This window comes from Frankliniella occidentalis, unplaced genomic scaffold (assembly GCF_000697945.3).
Source record: "Frankliniella occidentalis isolate FOCC.00 unplaced genomic scaffold, Focc_3.1 Scaffold16, whole genome shotgun sequence".
Taxonomy (NCBI): domain Eukaryota; kingdom Metazoa; phylum Arthropoda; class Insecta; order Thysanoptera; family Thripidae; genus Frankliniella; species Frankliniella occidentalis.
The window spans coordinates 2,099,397-2,114,699 of record NW_026267146.1 but is presented as its reverse complement, the minus strand read 5'-3'; the positions used below and the strand labels follow the sequence as shown (position 1 = coordinate 2,114,699).

At 44.2% G+C, this 15,303-nt stretch overlaps 5 protein-coding genes across 14 annotated transcripts in view; 2 read left to right on the top strand and 3 right to left on the bottom strand.

Annotated features, from left to right (window-relative positions):
• The first annotated feature begins 55 nt into the window (after window positions 1-55).
• On the top strand, window positions 56-2,181 carry LOC113208472 (histone H3.3A). Its single transcript, XM_026425486.2, has 4 exons — window positions 56-212; window positions 929-1,064; window positions 1,207-1,360; window positions 1,438-2,181. The coding sequence occupies exons 2-4, from the start codon at window positions 937-939 to the stop codon at window positions 1,564-1,566; spliced, it is 411 nt and encodes a 136-aa protein (XP_026281271.1). The 5' UTR covers window positions 56-212; window positions 929-936; the 3' UTR covers window positions 1,567-2,181.
• A 292-nt stretch (window positions 2,182-2,473) lies between these two features.
• Window positions 2,474-15,303, bottom strand: part of LOC113208463 (vesicle transport protein USE1) — a 14,257-nt gene continuing 1,427 nt past the window's right edge. The window contains exons 2-8 of one of the 9 annotated variants that reach the window (XM_052264117.1): window positions 3,738-3,888; window positions 3,525-3,574; window positions 3,339-3,417; window positions 3,127-3,271; window positions 2,852-3,033; window positions 2,632-2,773; window positions 2,474-2,557 (exon numbers count right to left, since the gene is read on the bottom strand). In XM_052264117.1, the coding sequence (XP_052120077.1) occupies window positions 2,517-2,557; window positions 2,632-2,773; window positions 2,852-3,033; window positions 3,127-3,271; window positions 3,339-3,417; window positions 3,525-3,574; window positions 3,738-3,836 (738 nt within the window). In that variant the 5' untranslated portion in view covers window positions 3,837-3,888 and the 3' untranslated portion in view covers window positions 2,474-2,516. Of the gene's footprint in view, window positions 2,558-2,631; window positions 2,774-2,851; window positions 3,034-3,126; window positions 3,272-3,338; window positions 3,468-3,524; window positions 3,575-3,737; window positions 3,966-15,303 lie in introns of those variants that run through there. The other 8 variants (XM_026425474.2, XM_052264113.1, XM_052264110.1 and 5 more) reach the window with 8 other exon arrangements.
• On the bottom strand, window positions 4,715-8,148 carry LOC113208457 (regucalcin-like). The gene is made up of 6 exons (XM_052264109.1): window positions 7,973-8,148; window positions 6,850-7,031; window positions 6,146-6,364; window positions 5,823-6,065; window positions 5,506-5,618; window positions 4,715-5,423 (listed from the first exon to the last, which is right to left on the bottom strand). Exons 1-6 carry the CDS (start codon window positions 8,038-8,040, stop codon window positions 5,181-5,183), a joined length of 1,068 nt encoding a protein of 355 aa, XP_052120069.1. The 5' UTR covers window positions 8,041-8,148; the 3' UTR covers window positions 4,715-5,180.
• Window positions 8,952-12,660, top strand: LOC113208908 (protein transport protein Sec61 subunit alpha). Its single transcript, XM_026426163.2, has 9 exons — window positions 8,952-9,117; window positions 9,406-9,473; window positions 9,923-9,988; window positions 10,116-10,326; window positions 10,400-10,657; window positions 10,736-10,902; window positions 11,006-11,146; window positions 11,232-11,480; window positions 11,567-12,660. Exons 1-9 carry the CDS (start codon window positions 9,111-9,113, stop codon window positions 11,828-11,830), a joined length of 1,431 nt encoding a protein of 476 aa, XP_026281948.1. The 5' UTR covers window positions 8,952-9,110; the 3' UTR covers window positions 11,831-12,660.
• Window positions 13,736-15,257, bottom strand: LOC113208446 (60S ribosomal protein L27). 2 transcript variants are annotated; one of them, XM_026425440.2, is made up of 4 exons: window positions 15,116-15,257; window positions 14,351-14,584; window positions 14,051-14,187; window positions 13,736-13,832 (listed from the first exon to the last, which is right to left on the bottom strand). In XM_026425440.2, the coding sequence occupies exons 2-4, from the start codon at window positions 14,567-14,569 to the stop codon at window positions 13,784-13,786; spliced, it is 405 nt and encodes a 134-aa protein (XP_026281225.1). In that variant the 5' UTR covers window positions 14,570-14,584; window positions 15,116-15,257; the 3' UTR covers window positions 13,736-13,783. The 2 variants fall into 2 exon arrangements, with proteins under 2 accessions (XP_026281225.1, XP_026281233.1); XM_026425448.2 differs by having other exon boundaries at window positions 15,057-15,175.

Here is a 15,303-nt window from a genome sequence, read left to right as displayed (position 1 = left end):
CAAATGCTAGAATCGACCAATGGGAGCGAGTCTTATTTCAACCAATGACGACACGACCAGGACTCCCTCTGACCAATGAGGAGGCGGCTTATTTTGACCAATCAGGGGAGGGCTGCCTGGAAGTGACGCTGTGCAGCTTGGATCTTGGAGAAACAGGCAAACGTCGGTACGCTCCGTGTTCAATTGCATTTCATCGTTCAAGCGAGTTTCAGGTAGGAAACGGTGTTATTAGTGTGCTCTATGAGCCCCGTTCTATACTTTAAGTGATAAAATTGACGGATGAGTGCAAGATTAACTTATAAAGTCGAAGTTATCTCGTGCGCCTCATGGTGTAGCCCGTGCTATTCATCATCTGTGTCTACAAGGGTCATTCGACCCTGATATTTTGTTTTGAATGTCGGTGTTCTAGTAGAAACTAACGAACCTGATCAGTTATTGAACGGTATTTTCCTTTGTTCTCCAATGTCTAGTTTACTTTCACCGCCGGTTTCGTGATTCCTTTAGTTTGACATCTCCCATTCAGTCTGTTGTTGTTTCACGGAGGGGGGAGTGGAGGTTGTCATAACATTGCGGCTCATATCAAGTTTTCAGCTAGTGGTGCAATAAACTATGCCGGTGGAATGGGATTATTCTTTGGGAATGAACATGAACGTTATTTCTGATACATCCGTTTGCAACACTATTACGTTTCGGTTACCTTACTCCCGCCAAAAGAATCCGTTCACTACAATGATGATTCCGCCATCTTGGTTTTATACTAGTGCATTGTACATTGTACATCAGTGAACCGCTCCGCGAGTAGGAAATTTTTCTTTACATTTCCGAGCTAATCGATTTTCAAAGATCTTTTTGATTTTGTTCTAAATCGTGCACTCTAAACCTCAGTGTGGGTTGCCCAGCGTTTAAATCTGCCTTAACTCTTTTACAGGCTGAAACATGGCTCGTACCAAGCAGACTGCACGTAAATCTACGGGAGGAAAGGCCCCCCGAAAGCAGCTGGCCACCAAAGCTGCACGTAAAAGTGCCCCATCTACAGGAGGAGTGAAGAAGCCTCATCGTTACAGGTACAATTTAGCTGTTGATGTAATCTACTTTCTAAAAGCACTTGTCACGCTGTTCATGGCATGCTTCCCAATTTATGCCTCACTTCAAATGACTGCTGCACTTGTTCTCGTATGTGACTTACCTTAATGTTCTGTGTTTTAGGCCTGGTACTGTTGCCCTCCGAGAAATCAGGCGTTACCAGAAGTCTACTGAGTTGCTGATCCGCAAGTTGCCCTTCCAGCGACTTGTTCGTGAAATCGCTCAGGATTTCAAGACAGATCTGCGTTTCCAGAGTGCTGCCATTGGGGCTCTTCAGGTTTGTTTTTTTCTGGGCATTTTGCTGTGTAAACACTTCCATTCTTTTCTTAAATTCTGTTTTTCACACCATTGTAGGAAGCCAGTGAGGCCTACTTGGTTGGTCTCTTTGAAGATACTAACTTGTGCGCCATTCACGCCAAGCGTGTAACCATCATGCCGAAGGATATCCAGTTGGCCCGGCGAATCCGTGGAGAACGTGCTTAAGTTACAGGCAGCTTTTCTTTTTAAAATTTTTTGTTTTTATATCACTATGTGGGATGAATGTCGACAATGATGACGACTCCCGAGGACTTGTGTCTTCTTATAGTTCAATCGGACATCTACTTTCACTGCCAGGGAGTTTTGGAGATGATTGTCGAGGATATATGATGTTTGGTTTTTAAGACTGGATTCAATTCTTTATTCAGTGTGTGTGTTTGTAGTGTTCTAAGTGCTTTATATGCCCTTTGAAACTGAGGCCAATTGTTCCAAGCCCATTAACTTTTCAATTTTGACGCGTTAAATTCAATACCAGTAAATCAAATTCAATTCTAACAATGTTACAGGCCCAAATTTGAATCAAAATTTGTGTTGTATGCCATTACATACATGCACATGTCATTTGCTCTAGATTTCTGCACCTGATTCTTAACTTCCTGAAAGGCATGCATGATCTGTAGTTCTTTTAGTTGGCTTATCTCGGGTCTCAAAACATTTGCATTAATATACCTCAATATAAACATTTTGTAATTCTGTTCTACATTTTGTATAGAAATGTTAGTGGTGCATTGTGTTGCGCTCATGTAACACTTTTTATTTAATTAAACTTAGGTTACCTTATTCCAAATGTTCTTTTTTTAATTTACCTCTCCATAAGTGTCCCTCCCCCCTTCCCCTTTTTTGACAAGTTCCCCTAGATTCCATTGGTGGAGGCTCTCCTTAGTGACCCTGTCTGTCCATATTAAGTATCACATTCGAGTGGTGTCAGTATTATGTATGTATGTATGACTGGGGTTATGCTATAATAAAGGAGACTAGCCCAAAACTGAAATGTCATTGACCTTTTCTCCTGTTCTGTCCTGGTGACACAGGATTTTAACCAACAATTCATTCCACAAATAAGAGCACAAAGTATTTTGCATATAAAATAGTTTATTTACCGTGTAAACTTCGAATTACTTTTTCTTCTTCATAACTTTCATAAAAACTACCATATCTGAAAGTAAATATTAAAGTTTCAATTTTCATGAAAATTTACAAATTTTTAATAAGAAAATGGGTTATACTTACTAACAAATATAATGACCACCACAGCTATCATCACCCACATCCAGCACCTCCATGCCCGTTTTGTATGTTCTTCTAACCGTGCAGATTCCAATTTTAATCGTTCAAAATTTGCATCAGTTAAGGACCCAGACTGTTCCACAACCTATGATAAAGATCTTGAGTTAAGACAAGCACTTAGGCTACATCCAAAAGGACTCGATATTTCTGAGAGCACTATCACCTCTGTATCTCTCTTAATAATTGTGCTGGCAAGATGAGATTGTTCTTTGAGATTACGTGCAAGCGATAACATGTCCTCGGCTATCTTCTCTTGTACGGCATGGTGGTGGCGTAACAGAGCATCCAAATCTTCTCCAGATGAAGGTTTACTTGATTTACGTTGCCTTAGTGATTTGGATCCATCTGCAACAAGGTGGGGGTGGGAGGGGGTTTGTTAGAAATATCCTTTTCAGTAATACAAGGAGAAACCCTCAGGAGCCTAAAAAATGCTAGAACCTGATCCAGAAGACAGCAGTTCATCACGTAATTCTTCTGCATATTTAGATGTAGTCTTCTGATGAATTTCTTTTGTAATGACATCAGAGGAAGGAGGCTCAGGTTGCAATAATTGAGCTGCGACAACTTTTTCTTCGGGAGTTGACTGTGGAGGCAATGATACATTTGAAGCAGTGTGATACAAAATATAAGGATGTATCTTTAATGCTTACCAAGTTTTGAGTATGAATGAGACCTTTCAAAAAGTCAACTCTTCGTCCATATTCGCTTAGTGTTTCCTTTGCAGGTTTACTGAAATATATGAGTTTAATGAAAATTGATAGTATGACAAAAAACAAACACTAAATAGAACACAAACAAAAAGGCAACTTTCACAACAGAAATAAGTGTCATCATACCTGGGCATGCGTTGAAGATTCCGTAACATTTCATCCAGTGTCCCTATGTACTGCAAGCAGGCAAAGAAAATGAAAAAATAACATTAAAGTGTTAGAAAGAATGAAAGAGGTCGTCTATTCACGTCACATAATAATAGTAAAATATTAGTATGTGCTGACAAGGAACGTAGGGTTTGACAGCGCTGCTACAGAATATCGGTGACATGTACCTACCTTGTCGAGTCTCCAATCTGTCTGTATATCTTCTTTGGCCCTCAGTTCACACTGTACGAGAAGCCTTCGTAAATTTACTTCTAATCTGGACGGTGCCATTTCAGTGATAACTACAGCTCAAATATGATGTAAAAGTTAATGGTTTTGATCAATAAAATAAAGAGGATACTTTAACCTGAAAAAGTATGTTTGCGTGGTGTTGTGACGATGTTTTTGTTTATGTTATTGTTATTGTTTACCCTGTCTGCTATAAGTTCTACCAACCACAACTATTGCATTATATTTTGATCAGATTTTGAAAATAGTCTTGAACAATATACTCCTGTAATTTGACTTATAAATATTGTATTGAATTTAGTTTTTAAAGCATGATTTAATTTTTGAGTCAGAAAGTATACTTCTATTTTTATTAGTCAGCTTTTCAGTGTTGGTTGCCTTGGCATTCCGTAGCGTCTGCTACTAGTTTGGGTTTTGGCTTTGTCAGCAACGTTACTTTTCTCGTTTCTTAACTGGTGACAGAGTAATTCTTATCTTTTGCAAAACATTGAGAACCCGAAATTCATTTGACTTTCGACTTTTAACCACGGGATTGTTTTGATTTGATTCAAGGTAATGTTATGCTTGCCGTGAATCCGTTCTTAAAGGTTAAGTAGCTGTGGATATCTGCTCTGCACGGCTATAACTGCAGTATCTACCAAAGGTTATATTTGCCAACAATGTCATTTTTAATTTTAGGTTCCCTATAATGGTGTGTGTACCATGCTTTGTCATCCCAGCTCTTCTATTCATTTTCCGAATGGTGATCCAACCACTGGTGTATCGGATTTGGGGTCGACGAATGCAAGAACCAGCTCTTTCTTGTCCTATGCCGCTGAAGAAGAAAAATTTAAATACGGCTGATAATGATAGTAGTTGTCCTATGAATTCCACTAAAGAAATAGATGAAAGTGTTGGAGAAGAAAATAAAAAGCAAAACTGAATTTTTTTTAAATATTTTTTTTGGGCAGTGTCTTTATTAGATTTATAAGCCTGATTCTTTTAATCTCAAATATCTTGGATTTACAGTATAAAAAATTGTGTCTGTATTTTTGTTTATTATTATCATTATTTACAAATGCTCGTTTTGTTACCTTCCATCATTCCACAATATTTTTAATGATTCATTAATTGATACCGATATCTTTTGTCTGCATTGAATGTTTCTACTGCTATACCCATCGGAGTGAGCAGGAGTTGTATTCCAACCTTTGTGGAGTCTTCCCTCCTGCATATCCGTCCGCCTTGAACTGCGCGCGTGTGTGTGTGTGTGTGTGCCCAGTCAATGTGATTGATTCACCTTCATGTTGTTGTTTCTCAATTACTGTTAGTGTAAGTGGTGTTCATATTTTGGTAGGGGCAATAAATAAAGAAAAGCATTGACTGTCTTGTCGCTAGCACTACCCTCTACCTCCGCACGACAGCCTTGCGACTGCCCGGTCGGCGGCCGGTCGTGCCGAGTCCCGTTACAGCAAACACCGACCCCGCGGCCGGCTGCTCCCTGAGCTGCTCCGGCGACAGGCCCTTGTTCATGGTTGTGACGTACAAGGTGGACAGGTCGCGGCCCCCGAACACCACCGAGGTGACGCGTGACGCCGGGATGGGGACCTGCTGCAGGAGCCGCCCGGCCACCGGGTCCACCTTGATCACCTGTCGAAGCGAGGAGAGCGGCTGTTAACCGGCGGCTCTGACCAGTCTAAAACAGCACGTAGGCAATCACGACTCCTTTTACCTGACCGCCGTCGAAGCAGGCCACCCACAGGTTGCCGTCTGCGTCCATGGTCATTCCGTCTGGGTGACCGGTGATGTTGTTGGCTCTCAGGTCGAAGGCGGGACGGCCGTTGGCTGCCCACCGGGAAAACTCTCGTCAGCTCAGCTCACCAAGAGAGCGCCCGGCTGGATAGGCAACGGAGTGCGGCGAGCGCAGCCCTGCGCACGCGGTGCCTACCCACCAGGCGCTCCACGTCAACCTTCCACAAAATGCGCCATGCGCTTGCCCCCCCCCCCCGCGCCCGTTCCGTGTTGCCTCACAAGCGAGGAAGCACTCACCAATCGTCCCCTTGTCCGGGTCGAAATCGAACACATCGATGCGTCCACTGGGCGTGTCGATGTAGTACATGAGCGTCTCGATGTCGTTCCAGGCCAGGCCGTTGGAGATGTCGACCGGGGACAGCACCTTCTCCACCTCCAGGTGTTCGCTGCCGCGCACCGACGAGTTGGCGGCTTGGAAGCGGTACAACGACCCGCGGCCCAGCGTCACCTGGCCCACGACCGGCTCCGGACCCATTGTACCTGCACCAAGAGGACGTCAGGCCATAGTCAGACAGCGCGCCCACTGTACATACACCGTACCGTCCACCCCACATACATACCGATCCAGAGCCTGCCGGCGCGGTCCGCCTTGCCGTCGTTGAACCTGTTGTCGGGCTTGTCGCGGTCCACGGACGCCAGCAGGGTGACGGTCTGGTTGACGTGCGGCTCGACGCCCTGGGCGCCCCAGTCCACCGTGACGAGCACCAGGTCCGTGCCCACGCCCACCACCAGCTGGTCCAGGGTCCCGAGCACCGGCACCACGGGGCTCACGGGCCCGTCTGCAAGCACACGCGGAGACACTCTGGTCATTCCCCTCGGGCCGCACCCCAGGCCAGCCGTCGCTTTGTGGTCGCGGAGGCAGCCGCGGGTGCGCGGCGTAAGCAAGAGCTGCGGGCGGGACCGGCGTACGGCGTGCCCCGTTATTTTATTTTTTTTTATTTTCCGAAATAAAGACGGGCGATAAAGTGAGAGGGAGAGAGAGAGAGAGAGAGAGGCAGGCCGAGGACTACAGTCGGTCGGGGATCAAGTCTTATTGTCCCGTTTCCGGTCCAGTTGGTGTGGCGCCGCGTCGCTGAGGCGCAGGGCGCAGCTGAGTTCCGCGGGGCACCTCACTCCCCGCCGCCAGCCCTTTCACCTTTCACCCCAAATTAGCTACCGTGTCCGTACCAAACTGATCTGCTCCGTCTCGGGATGAAAAAAAAGAGAATCCGCACCAACGTTGGATTCTTTCAGGGTGGGCTGGGGGGAAAAAACATTAGCTCACCAAAGCGCACTGCCTTTAGGTCCTTGGTGGCCGGGTCGTAGCGGTGCAGCATCTGGCCGCTGATGTCCACGTAGTACAGCATGTTCTGCCCACAGTCCCAGTGTGGGCCCTCGCCATGCTGCGAGGGCGGCGTCACCTGCTGGATCTGCGGCTGCGCCTGAGCGAGCGCCATCTGCACGCAGCTGCAACAAGATCATATAAGCGAGTGTCACAGTCACACTTTACCGCGCCTCTACACCTCCGGGTCCTGCTTGGCTCCAGCGGCGGTGAGTACCCACGACGCCCCGCCCCCCGCTGGTCTCGCGCTTATGCGCGTGGCGTCAGGTGGCTCTCGGCCTTGACGCCTAAAGCACTAACGTCCGCTTTGTCGTCTTTTCCGCAGGCATCGAGCAGTCGTGGTTGGTCGTGTTTTCTCTCGTGCTTTTAGAGAGCCGAGGTCCAGGTCGGCGATCACGCGGATCGAATCTGGGCATGGAGTAAGCCCCCCCTCCCTCCCTTTTGCACCTGCGTCATGCATGCATTGGGACAGGTCGGCCTGGAGCGGGGGCGCCGCGCCGTGTCGTGCGCGGGGTGAATCTTATCGGAGCAGTGAAGTGGTTTTCCAACTTTCGGCTGGGAACCTTGTTATCACACGTATTCCGCGAGTAGTGGGAGTCCAGCAAGCAACGTCCCGGTCATTCGCCGTATAACGAACCTGCTGCCATGTTCAGGCTCCGAGAGCTCTCATAGCGCCCACTAGGTAGGCAACATCTGTCCTGCGATGCATGCGTGTGCTGCGGGTCGGCCTACCTTGCGTCTCGCAGGCGCCGAGCTCCCGTCATTTGACGAAAGAATCTGCGTAAAAAACGGGCGTTCTTCCGGGACGACCCCTAACCGACCGAAGCATGTGGGGGAAAGGGCGTACGAATAACCGGTGGCGCGACGTGTCGCCATAGGAGGAGACAACTGGAGGCTCGTATTCATACACACAATTTAGGACGCCGTTTCAAAAAAAATAATTTTGTCGAATCGTGTGAGCAGGTTCAGTGAACCACTGACATAAACAAAACTGTTCATGTGAGTTGAGGCTGCTTTTTACCGACTAATAGAAAACTGCATTGGTCTGTCTCCTGGTGTCACCAACCTGCATAGTGCGACTGCGGAGATGGCGCGGGCGACCCCATCGGCTGCACGTGCGAGTGCCCTCGTCATGGTACCTGCTGTCCGACCCTGGCCTGTCCACTGGTTCTGCGGCGCCGCGCGGTCTCGCTGGCCGTCCCGTCTGCACTACCGTGAAGTCTCTGTGGAACCAACTACCCACGGTGTCACGGCGGGGAGCGAACGCCGACTGGTGGGGGGTCGACCACCGCCTCCAGGGGCTCCACCAGACTTCTCCAGGCAGGTAGGCGGTTTCCATCCACACTCCATACACATCCTTAGCCCGTGGCTTTCCCTTTACTTCTCAGTTCTTACGGGTTCTCCTCAAGTCCCTCGTTCCCTTTGCTGCTGTGAAACAGTCCTTATTTACTACGTGTACTGTTACGATGTTTTACAGAAGACAGTTCGGTGAAGTAACTGCAGCGAACTACACTACTGTAGTCCATTTTCCCGGCTTTCACATGGTGGATGTCTGAGGTACCCATTATCTCCCCCCTCCATCAACATCAGTTTTTGGCGGTTTTCGGGGACTTCCTCGCCCCTTCTTCGCCGCCGGGCCGGATGGCCCCAGATATGTTTGTCGTCAATACTCAAAGGTCACAAATATTCTATTCAACGAATCAGTACCTAAATGGTTAACAAAAGTTTGACGTCAATACGTAACATAAGTTTACACTACGCTTTTGTGCGCACGCAGTGATCTCAGCGCTCCCTTTCAAATACCCCGCCGTTTCCCTGGGCGACTTCGGAGTTATTCATACTTTTCTCGGCGGTCATAGTCTTCTGATTCTCGAGTGATTTTTCTGATGAGCTCCACCGGGTAACAAGAAACTGGCTACAGAGCGTGAGAGACCAACAGGTAAAGCATTTACAAAGTACTCTGCCGGCGAGCAGTTTGAAAGGTGGCAGCCTGGGCGGCTCGAGTGGAAGCGGAAACGCGTAGCCAGTCGGAGTGAAACGTCAGCCAACACAGCGGTCACGTGACCCCAGCTTTGAATACGTGTAAAGAAAATCTTGCCGATGGTCGGCTGCCACAGTGTACGTCGAGCTCTTGTGTAGTTGAACGTAAGACAGGCAGGAGGGCCGAAGAGTACCTACGGAGCTCTCGGTTTTAGCCTGCAAACATGGGCAGTGAGTATATTGCAGTTTAAATTGTAGTTTTAGTGCTAGTAAATGGATATTTCCTAAGTTTTTGACATCTTAGGTTATGAAAGTGTCTGTGTAACTAACGGTCCCTCTGACGCCGGATCAGTATTTCATTGTAAATATTTGAAAATAGACTCTTACCATTGACACGTTTACATTTTACTAAATGGCTCCACTATTATTTTGTACTCTTCTTTCCCGGCTGTGGGTGTTGAGCCTCTTTTCTGTACGTCCCGTTAGGTACTTAAATTGTGTTTTTCTTGTTTGTTTCAGTTAAATTTTTAGAGGTGATCAAGCCTTTCTGCAGTATTCTGCCAGAAATAGCTAAACCAGAAAGAAAGGTGAGTTTATCAGTAATTTTGTACCATATTGTTTCTTACCCAGCCCCTTCTCTCTGTTGCCTTCCCCATCTTGCATATGTGGCACCTTATGGTGTCCAATCTTTCTCCAGCATATTTCTATTATCATCCCTCTCATGCATAACACTACTGTATAAAAGTTTGTTCAAGTTCTATATTTCCCTTTATATCTGCATTTTGAAGTTTCTGGTTTCACTTAGTTTGACACTTGTATGGACTTGTTGGTCTAACCTACTTTTCTGTATCGTATTCCTGAATGACCCAAGTCATCTTTTTCTCCATTCATCAATTTTAATTGTAAGAGATTCTCTGAAGGCTTGAAGATAAATTGTCTAAATAATATTCTGTATTCATGAAATTTTCTGTTATTGTTGTCAAACATATGGTTCCTATGACTGCCAGCTCAACTCCTGCATTATTTCTATTTACAGATCCAATTTAGAGAAAAAGTACTATGGACCGCTATAACTTTATTCATCTTCCTGGTATGCTGCCAAGTAAGTAAACTTTTCCATTCACAGTAATCATTGATTTTAGATTTTTTCACTAAATGTGTTGGTCACTGATAAATTGTTTTAAACATTATATATTTTTTGTACTAATGTCTCCTTACGCTCTAAACAGATTCCTTTATTTGGCATTATGAGCTCGGATTCAGCAGATCCCTTCTATTGGATTCGAGTTATTCTGGCTTCAAATCGTGGTACTCTGATGGAACTGGGTATCTCCCCAATTGTTACATCGGGCCTCATCATGCAACTCTTGGCTGGTGCAAAGATTATTGAAGTTGGTGACACACCAAAAGACCGAGCTCTCTTCAATGGTGCCCAGAAATGTATGTATCCAACTTGTGATAATTTTGCTTTGTCTTTTTTTTCCATATACTTACTTATATTCTATGTTTTCAGTGTTTGGTATGGTCATCACTGTTGGTCAAGCCATTGTATATGTCATGACTGGCATGTATGGTGATCCTGCTGATATTGGTGCCGGAGTGTGCCTGCTCATCATTATCCAACTCTTTGTTGCTGGTCTCATCGTGTTGCTCCTGGACGAGCTTCTGCAGAAGGGTTATGGTTTAGGCTCTGGTATCTCCCTCTTCATTGCCACCAACATTTGTGAAACGATTGTCTGGAAGGCATTCAGCCCTGCTACCATGAACACTGGTAAGTAAATTGGTTCAAGTTTTCTGAGTACTATTTCACTTTAATTCTTACTAGTCTAAACAAAACTTTCTTTTTTAGGAAGAGGCACTGAATTTGAAGGTGCTGTTATTGCTCTGTTCCATCTGCTTGCCACTCGTCAGGACAAAGTCAGGGCTCTGCGTGAAGCTTTCTACCGCCAGAATCTTCCCAACCTTATGAATCTGATGGCCACCATCCTTGTCTTTGCTGTTGTCATATACTTCCAGGTACTAACTTTGTTCTTACTAATTACCATATCAATTCTCAATTACATAAACTAGTTAAGGAAATAATAATTAATATTACACTTAAACTATTTGTTTTACATAGGGCTTCCGTGTGGACCTTCCTATCAAGTCAGCTCGGTACCGTGGTCAGTACAGTAGCTATCCTATCAAGCTGTTCTACACCTCTAACATTCCTATCATCCTGCAGTCAGCACTTGTATCCAACCTTTACGTCATCTCTCAGGTACTTTCAACAATTTTTGTTATGAAATTAAAATAATATTCTCAAACTAGCAGTACTTTTCATATTTATCCGTGGATTGTTTTAGATGTTGGCTGTCAAGTTCCATGGCAACTTCCTCGTGAACCTGCTCGGAGTGTGGGCTGATGTTGGTGGTGGCGGCCCTGCCCGTGCTTACCCTGTTGGTGGTCTTTGTTACTACTTGTCTCCACCTGAAAACCTTGGACACATTTTGGAAGACCCCGTCCATGCCGTTCTCTACATTATCTTTATGCTGGGCTCATGTGCATTCTTCTCCAAGACATGGATTGAAGTGTCAGGGTCTTCAGCTAAGGATGTAAGTTCAGAAAAATTTATTTGACTGACTTTGTTTCAAAATACCTAAGACACTGTGCTTACTAATTCTTTAATTTTACTTTTCAGGTTGCCAAGCAACTGAAAGACCAGCAGATGGTCATGGGTGGTCACCGTGATCATTCCCTGATCCACGAGCTCAACCGTTACATCCCAACTGCAGCTGCATTTGGTGGTCTCTGCATTGGAGCTCTTTCAGTGTTGGCTGACTTCATGGGAGCCATTGGCTCAGGAACTGGTATTCTTCTAGCAGTTACTATCATCTACCAGTACTTTGAAATCTTTGTTAAAGAACAGAGTGAAATGGGAGGAATGAGCACATTGCTGTTTTAGGTAGCGTGTTCTTAAATTATCACCATGTGAGATTTATTCTCTTGTGATTGATGATGACTGAGTGAAATTTAAGTGGGTGTTGGATTACTTGGTCAGCCACTGAGTGCTCTGGCAGCTGGAGACATGTACTAAACCTGAAGTGTCAATAGCAAGTTAAGATGAACATAATTCAATATCTCTGTTAGTGTTCTAATTTATTGTTTTGTTATTGTGAAGCTGAATGGTATGGCTGAATGAGAAGGCAGTAATGCCAGTGTGCCGTTTTAATTTCTGTTGACCAGTGACAGGAAACTAAAAGTATTGAGCCTTCAGTGCAAAGTTTGTTTTTCTCATGAGATTATCTACAGTCAAGTAGTTGGCTGTTTTAAATCTGATTTTCGTCATTGACATGAAATGGACAGCTTTTTCATGCCAATGTTGAATGAATTTTTTAAATGTGATTGTTTCCTTGGTATGAAGGATTATTTATTGTACTAATATTTTTATATGGAGATTCCTCTCCCCCTAAAAGTGCAATACTTCTGGATTGTATAATTTAAATTATAGACTTCACCAACATCTTATTTATCACATTGCTAAATTTTTCATAGCAATATATTTCATTCAGCCCTCCCTGATGTGTTCTGTTGTCTTTTTCTTTTTTTTCTCTCCTTTTGAAAAATCTTCAAAAATGTACAGTAAGGATTATTATCTCTGTCTATAGGAATATCCTTTAGATTCAAATCTAGTACTATTAATGATAATAGTATGGTTGTGTGTGGTAGAATTCCTTTGTAAGAATGTGAATTTTTTTACAATACAATGACACAGTGATGTGTTGCGGATGATAATTCTATTGGTTACTGGATTTTCTTACCCGCTTCTTGACCGATATGTCTCATGGTCAAGAATCACCCACATGAAACTCACTCGCACACAAATTTTAGCCGAGAGTCTGCCTTGTGTGGATTGGAGTCAGTGTTGTTTGGCTCTGGAGATGACACCGTGAGAGAAGGGCGTCACGCGCGGCGCGCGCAATGCGGGTGGGAGTTCCCTCCAGGAGAGCTCTCTAGCTCTTTAGGCATGGAGTCCAGGCTTCAGGCCATCTGTAGGTGCCAACACGACTGCCTGTAAGGTCACTCATGCGAGACACCAATACGGCCCCAGATCTGTACGAAAACAGAAAATCGAAAGATCCCTCGGACCATCGTCAGAGGAAGGTCGCGCTTCGTCGCTCCTGTGACACACACTGTCAGCGCAACTATAATTAAACCCCTCTTACGGAAACATTCAAAGCCAAAATAAGAGTTCCTTATTTTAGAGGTGATGTTACAGCCCGTGCTTTCTCGGTTCCACACAACCAGGAACGACATGGTCACACTACTATGTTGAATCATAGGCACGCAAAGAAACCAGAACTGTGTGTTTATATAGTATTGAGAATATTATCAGATCTCTTCCCACTACCTAGCGGCCAGGACGTTGTAACTTATCGCGCAACGGAAACGTATTAAACGAAAGTTATAAATGCAATTTGATAGATTTCAGATTTTTGACAATTTTCTGGAACACATTGGCCAATTTCCAAAACCTTGTTTATTTTAATTTTATTTCTGAGATTTACACTCTTTTCCTCGTTGCAACACCCTATTAGAAGCAGTCCCCTGTCTAGGCCCATTGTGCATTTTAGTTTAAATGGAAATAACTCAACCAGACATGTAGTGGTTTACAGTGCATGAGTTTGACAGAAATTGTCATTGAAGCAAATAAGGAAACAATGCAATGTGAAATTTCCGAACTAAAAATCATGAGCTGAAAGTTGCAAAACTGGAAAGTGATGTTAAGTGGTGTTGATGTAAATAGATGTCAAACTAGTCACAACTTAAATAGTGTGTAGAAGTTGACAAGGCTAGGTATGAACACAGGTTGTTTTTTTTGGATTTTATTGCACAAGTGCATATACAATAGTTTATTTTAGAACTTGAGCTTCTGGAAGAACCACTTGTTTTTGCCTGCCTTATACCTGAATGAAAAACAAAATGAAGTAGAATTAATAACAGTCCATGGCAAGGTGTCAAGACTTTTATCTAATATCCTTTGCACAGCAAATACACTGACAATGTGTGAACATTACCATACATTACAGAACACAATAACATACTCAACATGCAAGTGTGTTCTACATATTAGACCTGACTGTTGCCAAATAGTTTGTAAGAGTGAGGTGAATAGAGAACTCACCTTTCTTCAAACTTCACACGGGTCTGGAATCTGAGAACCTTGCGCTTAGCAGGGTCTTTAAGGTCCTTAGGTCCAAGTTTCTCCAGGGGAATATCTACGGTGTACCGGGTGGGCATCAGGTGGTTGTAGTTAACAACCTGCAAAATAGAAAAGAAATTCTTTGTAAAGACCTGATGCTGGAAATTGAGTCATTTCATTTGTGTCAGCTGACTGGTCAAAACAAATTGAACAGTTAACGGAAGTTCTTGAAAACTCTGCAACTATCCAACTAAATGGCAAACAGAAGTCAGAACTACAAACCTTAAGGAAAGGCTTTATCTTGGACCTCTTGTGGATCTTTTTCTTGCCCATCCTCTTGTGGACCTTTCGAGGGTACCGGTCAATACCTGCGACAAGGGCGTGCCCGTACTGCTTGTCACTAGTACCGTCATCATAGTTTCTGATAACAACAGCCTTCCGTCCTGCAAATCGGCCGGATAGCACCAGCACGATTTTGCCCGGTTTCATAATCTTCCCCATTTTGGGTGTTTATAACTGCAACAAGTGAGAAAAAAAACAATGTTAACAAAGAAACTGGAAATGGTAGACAGGCGTCTGGAGAAATAAGAGCTACGAAAGACGCGAGTTTAGGAAAGAGGCCCTTAAAATAATAAACCAGTTAGGCGAAACAGCCACACGGCATACGAGGATCAAATTGGAGGTTAAATCACCGTACGTGTTAGTAATGCAACAAACAAGCTCACGATAATGGGATGTAAAAGAAGTTCGAATACAGAATAAGGCTATAAAAGATTCTAGTGAATTCCAGTAAAAAGTAATTCGACAGAGAAGAAGAAAGGCATTTTCATTAAATCATAACAACGTGAACAGCGCCACTCCACAGTAAGGTGATCAGAATATTTAGGTTGGAATCATAACTGATTAGTGATCAAAAACCCACGATACCGGCTTTCACAGAAACTATTGAGATCAATAAACCGAAATGTGGAACGCAAAAAACACGTACGATAAATTAACAAGGGATGAAATACGATTAAAATTGCTTGGACTGCCTAACGCACTCACTTTCAACGTCGAACCGGAAAGAAGGCACGTCTGCGGCACTGCCTTCTTGGAGAGAAACGGTGCCGGCGGTTTGCTGCTTTGTAGATGAGAATCATAAACGTTCCTGTTGTTGTTGTTCTTCTTTCCAAAACGTTCTGTGTTCCTTTTTCAGTGCAAGTAAGTTTTAAAATTCAATATTTGTTCTATTT